A 12,377-nucleotide genomic window follows, 5' to 3' on the forward strand; every position below is an offset into this window, starting at 1 on the left:
CCGACATTAAACAGTTCAGTTACAAGCAGAGACTGGAGAAGCGAGATCATTTCTGAAGCAGAGGAGGTTAAGGGGAGACATGATTGAGGAAAATAAAATTATGAGGGGTACAGATAGGATAGACTACAGAAAACTTTTTTCTCCCATATCAGAGGTAGACAAGCCAAGAGGAGATAGATTTAGGATAAGGGGAAGAGATTCAGAGGGCATACAAGGGGGACCTCCTTCACACAGAGTGTTCTGGAATGCACTACCTGAGGGAGTGGTTCAACCTGGGTCACTGTCAGCATTTAAGAAGTGTTCAGATGAACACTTGAATCACTTGGGTATAGAGGGCTATGGACCAAGTGTTGGCGATGGGGTTAATACAGAAGGGTGCCCGCTGGTTGGCATGAACAAGTTGGACTGAATGGCCTGTTTCCATGCTGTATGATTCTATAATTCCAAGTGCAGTCTACATTTTGTGTGGCTTATGCCCATTCACAGAAACACTAAAACTAGGTTACACTGTAATGCTTCCTTTTAATCACCCTTGATATTTATTAATCTGTTAACATTCAGCATATGGTTTCTGGTTTGATCATGTCAGGGCTCCTGCATGTTTTTCAATTCATTTTTACAGAGCTTTGGTTGCAGACTCGAATTCCTGGCATGCTCATTGACACTCGCGCAACAGAATTAATGATTCAAATGTCATTACTGCAGATTTATTGGAAATAATCTGCAATCAATTACCAGAAAAATATATGGGCAACAGAAAGAAGATCTTGTACATCTTGCACTGTGGCATTTCCCTTCTCTGGTTATCTCGTCCTACGGTACTGTGTACATCAGATTCCATGCCGAGACAACAAGGTCATTTCCAGTGTCCAGGCATTAACAATAGCATCATTTCAACTCAAACAATGGGAATATGATAAGTATGCATGCTACTCAGGGATAACGATGAACCCAGCTGAAACTGCTTCAGCATTGTGAACACAAGTTGCAACCTGCTAGATAGCTGGAGGGAGAATAAGTACTAGCCTCGGGGTTATTTTTAATATTGAGCCATTCAATTATGCAGTTGATATTTGACAAAATTTGGACATAAAAAGTTGCAAGTTCACGTGAACTGCTGCATGGCTTCAAATCTCTAGCAACTACATTTTCAATATATTCCTTTCAAATAAAAAACTGTAAAATTATTAAATTTAACACTACCTGAACCACCAGACTCGGGCTGTGTAACTTCTGCATACACTTCAAAAGTAGTCGCGGGATATTTCCTGTATCAGTAGAGAAAAAAAATTCTCAGCTTTGGTCAAGTGGAAAGGAAAGCAGTATTGTAACACCACACAATTAACAGCAACTGGAAGCTGTCCTTACAATGCAACAGGCTTCAGTATAGCAATACAATCACAGTCTGCTCCCTCATGATACAATAATCAAGATCCCATTCCTCAATTAAAATAAATGCATTATTCCTTCAATTCAATTACGATTCATTTGCAACTCAGTCCCCACTTGGAAGCATTTTCAAACTTTGGGACTTTTGCCAAGAGTCTGGAGAAATTACCTCTGGATTCTGACTCTAGAGGTTTGTAGTAGTAAGCAAGCAAATACCACTATATTTTTAAAGTATATTGCAGTAACACTCAGATTCTCAAAAGAATGGCTATGGGAAACTATTTTCCTAAATTTCAAATTCTTACTAAAGTGAGCACCATATTTATTAAAATCATATTGTTCAGAATTACATTAATGGTCTACTGTAAAGTTCTTTATATCAATTTCAATTTGAATATTTTATTGCAAGACAAAGTCATAAAGAGGAGAGAAGAGTACAGCAAAATACATTTAAGTGCCGTTTATCACAGTTTCAATCTGGTAACAGTTGAAACAGAAAGCCAATTTCAGTAATTCAACAATGATTTATTTTGCCACTATACTACATGTAAAATAGAACAACTTGCACTTTCCGTAGCACTACGCAACAGCGAAGAGGAGGTTACTGACCTCTTCTATGAAATGCATGTAACTTGTCAGATTTTCTTTTCCCAGACATTGGAGTGAAGCAATCACTAAGTTTACACAAACCATTGTGAGACATACAATGTTGGCATTTAAGAAGATTTGACTTCAATGAAACTAATCAAACTTGAAGTCAAGCAACTAGGTAAATTCATACATTCCATAACAAAGGGATTTTCAGCTACAGAAAAACAGCACAATGTAATGGGGAATATTAAATTGACAGGGTATGATGTTAGCAGTAATGAACTATGATCACAATTGCCGCTTCAGAATTAGACTTATCAACAAGCTCTTTTTCCCCTCTCTTCTCGCCAATTTCTCCACTTCTCTGCTTAATGTTTTGACTTGTAGCTGGGCTGGGATCACATGCAAGCCTTGACAAGAAGTATTGGCAGGTCATTCAACAATATGGTTAAGTACAATCCTGCCCTCAATGACATCTACACACAGTGACATTAGTCACTCATAAGAACACTGTCTTATTTTCTCCCTGCCCCACCCCAAACCCGAAAGCCAATTTCAGCACTGTGAATGCCACTGTTGTTAGGAAATCAAATTTATTATCAAACCAATTTTTCACAAGTTAAATGCGACAAACTGCTGGGACAGCCCCACAAGTTTTATTTTGCTTATTTGGAAGATAAAAATTGAACAAACATTTCATCAATTAGTCAACATGCAAGGATTATTGGGACAGGTTTCAAAAATATACATTCCTGGCTCAGTAAGAGAATACACAAACAGACAGCCAGGATCAATTAATGGACTGTGATGAATGCTGACTTCAGTTAGTGACAGTGGGGATGCTGTAATTATGGCGTATCCTGCCACAAGTGAATGTAAACAACAAAGGTGTCAACATCCAGTCACTATTAAGTGGCACCCAAAAGACACATTCTATGTATGGACATTGCACAAGGATAATAATGAACTCAGCAGTAATGATTTGCACAATTATCCTCGTAACATTCCCCATTGTTCTCTGTCAATGACCACTTGGGCAACATGAGTTGGTGCAGTTCCAGGAATTCTAACGTGAATCAGAACCATTAAAACAAGTCAAAGGAAATGAAGAAAACCTGTCAAAGCTCTTTCTTTCACACCTTCCAAAATCCACAACCTCCACCGCGTGAGAAAATTCCCCACATGCACAGAAATAAGGCCACATTCCCCAACAAATTCCAAACCATTCTGACCTTGTGGTACATTGCCATTCGTCAAAATCTCAGCAGATCAAAATCCCAGAGTTCCCTACCCAACACCAGCATGGGTGCACCTTCACCGCACAAGCTCCAACAATAAAAGGCAATACCTCACATTCACAGACCAACCAGAGACCAGCAATAGATGAGTGAATAGAAGAAATTTTCAAATGACAACTTTACTGAGTTATTTGTAACTATGTTGGTAGCCAACAAAAAATCTGCTGGAAGAACTCAGGACCCAATGCAGGGTTTCGACCCGAAACGTCAACAACGCCTTTCCTCCCACAGATGCTGCTCGACCCACTGAGTTCTTCCAGCAGATTGTCTGTTGCTCCAGATTCCAGCATCTGCAGTCTCTTGTGTCTCCATGTTTGTCACTATGTCTGCTTGAATCCAGCAAGAGCAGGATTTGAGTTAATAGCATGATAACTTGTAAATATCTTGCATTTGATTGAATAACAAATGCTCACTTCTAAATGAAATGCCAGAAAAATTAGTTGTTCTGCTGCCAGAGCAGCTTGTGACAGAACAAATATAGAAGATCTAAATTTATACTTTAGAAGAACAACTTCAGTGACAGTTGCTTGCATCCATTAAGATGTGCAATAAATGATAACCTGTCTTTGCTTGGAGACGCTTTGCATCACCTGTCAGAAAGACTTGATAGAAAGAAATCCAAAGTACAGGGATATCTCCCTACAAAGTGAGTCATTTCAAGAAGTTCAACCAAACCTAATCTTCATAAATGCACAATAATGATGGATTGTCTCATCTTAATCATGGACCATTAATGATGGATTGATTCATCTTAAACATTAAAATATTATGCCAAGAAAATATACTAAAAATTCAAAGCTACAGCCCTCATCATACAACAGGTGAAGGGTGAGAGGAAGTTGGGAAGGAGCAGTTGTTAACAGGCCAAATGGAGTTTCTGTGTAATTCTATGCAGCAAGTCTCCCTAACCTAACATGCATCAACTTTCACATTTGGCATCTCGAGGCACTTCTCCAGAAATTTACTTCTAGATTATCATATCAATAACAAAAATCATTTGATTAACAAATGAGTTCTTGCACAATAAAATATTTCTGAACAAGGACATAACAAATGATTTGTTGGAATTTAATGAAGCTTTGCCTCTACTTTGCTGTATCTGAAGAATTAAATACAGCACTTTGCATAAAGATTAACATTTAATTGTCGCTTAAATTACAGATAATTAGCTGTTAGCCTAAATTATTGTTTTAAAGTTGCACCCTGTAGCTCCTCCTTTGAACCATTAATTATAAATATAATTCAAACATGACAATGAATTGTAGATAAATTCATCATCAAAAATACTATGGTAATAATTAATGCAAGTTCCACAATACAAAACTGATGCTCTTTGTAGCTCCGTGTCACACAAATGATCAACAGCATTAAGGCCAAATATGCAATAAAATGCCATGACTTATCCTTTCCCCTTCCACACTCAAACTGATGGCAAATTGGTTTATAATTGTCACATGTGACAAAGTACAGTGAAAAACTTTGTTTTGAATGCCATACATACAGATCATTTTATCACATCAGTATGTTGAGGTAGCACAAGGGAAAAACAATAACAGAATGCAGAATAAAGTGTTACAGTTACAGTGAAAGTGCAGCACATGCAGACAATAAGGTGCAAGGTCATGTCGTGGTAGATTAAGAGGTCAAGAGTCCATCTTGTAGAAGGGAACCATTCAATAGTCTTATAATAGCAGGGTAGAAGCTGTCCTTGAGCCTGTGCTTTCAGGCTTTTGTATCTTCTCCCCAGTGGGAGAGAAGGGAGAATGTTTGGGGTGGGTGAGGTCTTTGATCACGTTAGCTGCTTTACCAAAGCAGTGAGAAGTGCAAACAGAGTCCACGGAGGGGAGGCTGGCTTTCATGAAGTGCTGCACTGTGTCTACAACTCTGCAATTTCTTGTGGTCTTTGGCAGAGCAGTTGCCATACCAAATGGTGATGCATCTGGATAGGATGCTTTCTATGTTGCATCGATAAAAATTGGTGAAGGTCAACAGGGACATGCTGAATATCTTTAGCCTCCTGAGGAAGTAGAGGTGCTGGTGCACTTTCTTGGCCATGGCATCTATGTGGTTGGACCAGGACAGGATATTGGTAATGTTCATTCATGGAGTCATAAAGCACCACAGCACAGAAACAGGCCCTTCAGCCCATCGAGTCCTTGCCAGCCTGGTTTCCTGCCTAGTCCCATCTACCTGCACCCGAACCATTGCCCTCCATTCTTCTCTCATTCATGTTCCTATCCAAACTCCTCTTAAGTGTTACAATTGAACCCGCATCCACTACTTCCGCTGGCAGCTCATTCCACACTCACCACCCTATGACTGAAGTAGCTCCCCCTCAGATTCCCCTTAAACATTGCACCTTTCACCCTAAACCTATGACGTCTAGTTCTAGGAACTCCTCGGAACTTGAAGCTCTCAACCCTCTTGACCTCAGCACCTTTGATGTAGACAGGAGTGTGTGCACCGCCCCCCTTCCTGAAGTCAACGACCAGCTCTTTTGTTTTGCTGACATTGAGGGACAGGTTGTTGTCATGACATCGAGGGACAGGTTGTTGTCATGACATCATGCCACTAGGCCCTCTCTCCTTCCTGTACTCCGACTCATTGTTAGTTGTGATTTAGCCCACTGCGGTGGTATCATCTGCAAACTTGTAGATAGAGCAGAATCTGGCCATGCAGTCGTGAGTGTATAGGGAGTAGAGTAGGGGGCCGAGGACACAGCCTTGTAGGGCACCAGTATTTGAGGATAACCGTGGCAGAGGTGTTGCTGCCTATCCTCACTGATTATGGTCTGTTGGTCAGGAAGTCAAGGATCCTGCTGCAAAGGGAGGCATTGAGTCCTAGGCTTAGGAGTTTGGAAATGAGTTTGCTTGGAATTTTGGTATTGAAGGCAGAGCTGTAGTCAATAAATACTAGTCTGACATAGGTGTCCTTACTATCCATGGCTGCACTTTCATGGGCATCCTCCACTATCTTAATCAACATGACAGCAAGTGCACAAGATTAACCATGATGGCATGGTGACACAGCAATTAGTGCTGCTGCCTCACAGGACTAGAGACTAATCAACCCTGATCTCAGATGCTGACTGTGTGCAGTTTGTACATTCTCTCGGTGACCATGTGGATGTCTGTCAGGTGCTCTGGTTTCTTCCCACATCCCAAATATGTGCTAGTGTGGGCAAGTAGCAAAAGTAGCAGCGGGAAATTGATGGACATGAGGGGAATAGAATTGATGCAATTGTTCTGCCGGGGACATGGATGCAATGAGCTAAATGCCTCCTTCTCTGTAGAAAAATACCATCTCCCTGTTCCCAACAAAAATACAAACCATTCTGACCTCGTGATACTTCACCATTCATCTTCAGAACATGAGCCGCAACAGTTTAAGGTCACTCTTCACCACATATGTGGAAATCATCAATAAATAAATTAATGAAACAATCTTTAAAATTATAACCTATAGAATTAACTGCAGGTACACTTCAACAAACTCATGCTCAAATCCAGCAGTTTTGAGTTAATAACAGGATAACTGGCAAATTCTAAAAACTTGCCAATCTTCTGAGAGTCCCAACAATATCAACAGCTCCAAAAAGATGTTAAAGCCAAATTTAAACACACTGAACCAGTATTCACATGAGCATATTTCCAGCAAAGGTGAATGGTTAATAACAAGGAATGGAAATTCTGGCCTTTTACTCCTTATGAGGAGCAACAAAATCAACAGAGGTGGTTTCCTCTCCAAGGCGAATGACTCAAAGAGGAGATTTAGGTGGAGTAAATAAAGTGTAAACATTCCTGATGGTTGAATGATTAATAACCGGAGGCTTCCATTACAGAGTGGAAGATCTACTTTAACAAAACATTTATAAAACTGTTGCCCGATGAGCGGTTAGACACAGATCCAATAAAAAGGAATTGCATACATAAAAAAATTACAGGGATGAGGAGGATAAAAAAAAGAATAGGGGAATGGGAATAGCTGGCTTGCTTTTCAAAATAAGCCAGGTCAGACTCAGTGGGTTCAATAGCATTCTTCTGGGCTGTACTATTCTCTAATTAGGAATCAAACCAGGGGCATTTAGAAGCCGTATGGCTCAGCTAATCATAAGATAAACTCATCTGGATTTTGAGAGACTCTACCCAATTTGGAGCTCTATTACATTGTCAGTGTAGGAGTAACCATGGCCCCGCTCACCAATATCAAGAGCCCAAAATGGGGTAGGGCAACACTAAATCTACTAATACATTCTTTCAACAGTAGTGGAAGATAACACACAAGATAACAGCAAAGCCTTCCAATACCTTTTTGCACATTCTTGGTCAGAGCTAACTCATGTAGTTGTCCCGTCTCTTTCTCTTTCTCTTCAACTTCCACTTGTGTTTTTACTTTCTTTTCTCTTTTTCCTCCCTCTGCCACTGTGCTGAGACTAAGACATCTTTTCAACATCTCCTTCTCCAACAGTCTCTTCCAGAATTGTTGAAACTTATCAATCCTTCTTTCCTCCCACAAACTGCACGAGTTGAATTTTGAGATTCAAGTTGCATGCCACTGAAAAGTAACTCCCACTGCCAATGACAAGATCTAACATATGATTGTAATAGTAACCTGCTACACCAGATCCTTACTGGTCTTGAAGTGCCTCTTGGTCAGCACCCCACCTTCCATCCACTAAAAACTTAGCACCACATACTCTGCTCTCCTGACTCACAATACGTTCCATTCAGTTATCAGCCCTGAACTCACTGACCCATCTTAGTTCCTGATTAGGCATCACCCACATTTCAAAATTCTCATCCCTCTTTTCAAATCATTGCATGGTCTTGCCTCTCACCTGCTCGATAAAATCCTCCACCCATACAACCTTTAGGATAGGTCTTTATTGGCCAAGGCACAGAATAAAAGAACAGAGAAGTGATGCTGGGACTGTGTAAAACACCAGTTAGATCGCATCTTACAGTCCTAGCCACCACATTGTGGAAGAATGTGATGGTCTAACAAAGTGTGCAGGGATTTACATGATTTCCAGCTTCTTTCTAGATTTATAGGGATTTACATCAGTGAATTTTGTTACGAGGAGAAACAGCACAGGCATGGTTTGGGTTGTTTTCTTTGAAACAGTGAATGCTGAAGGGCGGTGTATAAAATTGAGAGAGGTAAATAGGGATTAACTATTTCACATAACAGGGAGTCAAAGGTAATTAAGAGAAGGATTTATAATGGTATCGAGGAAATCATTTTCATACAAAGAGTGATAGGGGCCTAGAACTCTCTACCCTAAGCCCTCATCACATTTAAATTGTTCCTGAATGAGTATCAGATGCCAAAGCCTACAGAGATTTGTTTTGTTTTATTTTCACCAATATGGACACAATCAGCCAAATAACTCCTTATTTGCTGCAATCATCCACGATTCTACAAGCTTTTCAAGTTTTCTGCACTAACTTTAATTCTGACCCCCTGTGAAGACCAAATTTTAGTTGTTCCACCATTGACAGCCTTCAGCTGCTAGACTCTGAATGCCGCAGTATCCTCCCCAAATCTCTCTCCTTCCACCTTTGAAATTGCTTCTTAAAGTCTCCTTCTTTGACCCAGCTCAGGTCATATGTACAAATATCCATATGTACATATGGATGTCTTGGTGAAGCAGCCAGCATAATCAAAGACACCACCCACCCGGGACATTCTCTCTTCTCTCCTCTTCCATCGGGTAGAAGATACAGGAGCCTGAGGGCACGTACCACCAGACTTAAGGACAGCTTCTACCCCACTGTGATAAGACTATTGAATGGTTCCCTTATACAATGAGATGGACTCTGACCTCACGATCTACCTTGTTGTGACCTTGCACCTTATTGCACCGCACTTTCTCTGTAGCTGTGACACTTTACTCTGTATATTGTTATTGTTTTTACCTGTACTACATCAATGCACTCTGTACTAACCCAATGTAACTGCATTGTGTAATGAATTGACCTGTACGATCGGTTTGTAAGACAAGTTTTTCACTGTACCTCGGTACAAGTGACAACAATAAACCAATACCAATCCTTTAACATGGCTCTGCATAAAGTCCTGTGAAGTACTCTTGGCTATTTTAACATCAAAAAGCAGTTACGTAAAATGTGTTGTGTCTTAACCACAATTTTTTTTATATTTAAAAAAAATAATCAAACAAATTTAAGATGTATTAAGCTTGTATGCTTGGAGATCCTAAAGACATGCTCATATAGTATTGCTACGTGAAAATCTAGATGATCAGTATTCTAAAACAATTTTAAGGCAGACTGGCTCTTCATTAACAGTCTTAAAGGAGATACAGAGGTACAATGGAAAATATTCCAGTGGTTTATCACTTGTGGGAACATTCTCGGTGGATCATTTTGATCCAGGCAACAAAACTGTTTTCAGCATCAAACAGCTGTTTGTGGGGTATGCTGTCTCTCGTCCATCATTCTCCTCATCATGTCTTCCTCCACATTTCACCTATTAAGCATTCCAGTGTCAATATACTAGCATCAAACTCATAACCAAGACAAACTATAGCTGGAACGTTTGAAGTGTTAACATATATGGGGTACAGAAACCTTTCCCACCCACCTGAAGGTATTCTTAAAACAGAAAGCAAGAATCAATAAGAATTAGAAAGTCCTGCATTCACGAAACACCTTTCACATCCTTTCCAGGACCTCAAAAGTGCTTCACAGTCAATTGTATCTTGAAGTGTAGTAACTTTTGTAATGTGTGAAATTCAGCAGCAAACTTACGAGTGGGTCAAAATCAAAAAGCAATATGATAACTATAATCAGTAATACAAGGTGAGGGGTAAATATTGGACAGGACACTGATGATTCTGCTTCACAAAAAGTACTGTGGGTTTTCAGTAACCACCAAAGAGAGCAGATAAGGTCTCAGCTCAACATTCCAGTCAAAGGATGACACCAAAGTACAGCACTCAACTGCCCTCACCACTGACCCCTGCAGCAATGCAGCACCAGCTCCCCCCCAGCCCCTCCCACGGCGCGGCGCTCCCTCGCCCCCAGCCCCTCCCACGGCGCGGCGCTCCCTCGCCCCCAGCCCCTCCCACGGCGCGGCGCTCCCTCACTCCTGCTCTGAAGTGACAGCCTGGATGCTTCTGCTCAAGGGTCTGGAGTGGAGCCTTGTCCTTTTGGCTCAGAGGGGCAAGTACAGCCCAGGGCACCCGCAACCGTGCACATCGCACTCTGCAAGCCGGTGTTTACTGAAGGAAATGACAGCCCGCCCGCTGACAGATGCCTGGGAGATTCCTCTCCAAACCCAGCCTCGCCGCCCGCCCTCCGTCCAGTTATTTTTCCTACCTCCAGAACAGGGAATTCCGCGCGGATCCCGAATCGGGCCCATCGAGGTCCGCACGGTGCCACAGCGCGGCCGGCTGCAAGGCGGCGTGCGCCGGGGGGAGTGAGCAGGCGAGCCCGGGGATGCCGGGGCCTGGCGCTCTCCCGCAGCCCCGAGCCGGGCAGCCGCCGGGAAGGGGGGGAAGCGGCGAATTACACTCACCTGATCCTGGACCCCATTGCTGGTGACCGCCGTGCCGCGCTGTCGTCGCGCTACCAGGGAGAAGCAACGCCGCCGAGCCCTTCCCTCCTCAGCCTTTACGCCAAACCGGGGGACGACATGATCGCCGAGCATCGAAGGTACCGGCGGACGGCTTGCCGCTGCGCCTGCTGGGAGCTGTAGTCCGCAGTCGGCCGCCACTGCCCCTCCCACCCGCCCTACGTCACGCATGGAACTACAACTCCCGGAGGCCGTCGCTCCCGCGGCAGCCCGGTCTACCTGTCCATCAACTGGACTTTTGTCAACTTTTTTTCAGAAATGTCGCTGACCACCCAAGTAAATGAGACCCTGCTGAAAGAATTAAAGATTTTCCCGTCGCCACAGCCCCTGATAGTGTGTCACAGAGCGCTTTGCAACGTTTTTTGACACGGTAGATGATGTTTCCAAGGGGGGGTCACAAAATATGAGATCACTTATTCAGGACTGAGATGAGATTTCTTCACCCAAGGGGTAATGAACCCTTGGATTGCTCTACCCAAGCGTGCTGCCGAGGTGCAGTTATTGGGTGCATTAAAGACAGAGGCGTTGTGCGTTAGCGCAGGGAAAGAGGTGAAGGATCAATCATGATCTTATTGAATCAGAATCAGGTTTATTATCACTGAGGTGGCGGTGAAATTTGTTGTTTTGTGGCAGCAGCACACTACGAGACATAAAGACATAACAATTACTACAAGTTACAAAAATAAATAAATAGTGCAAAACACTACGAGGTAGTGTTCATAGGTTCATGGACCGTTCAGAAATCTGATGGCCGCTGGCGTGCCTTCTTCATGATTGTATCAATGTGTTGGGCCCAGGATAGATCCTCTGAGATGTTGACACCCAGGAACTTGAAGCTGCTCACCCTTTCCACCGCTGACCCCTCAACGAAGACTGGTGTGTGTTCTCCCGACTTCTCCTTCCTGAAGTCCACAATCAATTCCTTGGTCTTGCTGACGTTGAGTGCGAGGTTGTTGTTGAGACACCACTCAACCAGCTGATCTATCTCACTCCTGTAAGCCTCCTCGTCACCATCTGAGATTCATGGCAAAGCTGGCAGGAGGGGCAAATGACCTGCTCCATCGTTGGTAGTGAACTTGTTGTTGTAATGGAAACACAGTGGCCAATTTGTGCACAACAAGCTAATTTGTGGGAAAAATAAAAATCAGCGATTCACTCGAACTTCTTTGAATCTAGTGTTTTGCATTCCATGTTCACATTGTGGCCTTCTCTGTATTGGAGAAATCAAATGCAGATTGCTGACTGTTTTGTGTTCAATCCTAAGAAGGAATCCTGAGCTTCCTGTTCCCTCCACTTTAATTCTCCATCCCTCTCCCACTTTGACCTGTCTGTTATAACAAGGCCCTACATATCCTGAGGAACAGCACCTCATCTTCCAGCTGGGCATATCACAGCTTTCCTGACTCAATATCAAATTCAACAGCTTCAGCTAGCTCACTTTCTCTGTCTGCATCACACCTGACCAGGTCATCCATCAATGACATTGGCTCAATTTTTCACTCT

The 12,377-nt window shown here is 42.5% G+C and overlaps 1 protein-coding gene across 5 annotated transcripts in view; it reads right to left on the reverse strand.

Annotated features, from left to right (window-relative positions):
- The window catches only part of LOC127582046 (DENN domain-containing protein 1A-like), a 437,758-nt gene extending 426,789 nt beyond the window's left edge, over positions 1 to 10,969 (reverse strand). For all 5 annotated transcript variants that reach the window (XM_052037000.1, XM_052037002.1, XM_052036999.1 and 2 more), the window contains exons 1-2: positions 10,818 to 10,969; positions 1,204 to 1,268 (exon numbers count right to left, since the gene is read on the reverse strand). In XM_052037000.1, coding sequence (XP_051892960.1) covers positions 1,204 to 1,239 — 36 coding nt within the window. In that variant the 5' untranslated portion in view covers positions 1,240 to 1,268; positions 10,818 to 10,969. The remainder of the gene's footprint in view (positions 1 to 1,203; positions 1,269 to 10,817) is intronic.
- Between the last annotated feature and the right edge of the window lie 1,408 nt (positions 10,970 to 12,377).

The sequence above is a fragment of the Pristis pectinata genome, chromosome 23 (assembly GCF_009764475.1).
Source record: "Pristis pectinata isolate sPriPec2 chromosome 23, sPriPec2.1.pri, whole genome shotgun sequence".
NCBI classification, from domain to species: Eukaryota; Metazoa; Chordata; class Chondrichthyes; order Rhinopristiformes; family Pristidae; genus Pristis; species Pristis pectinata.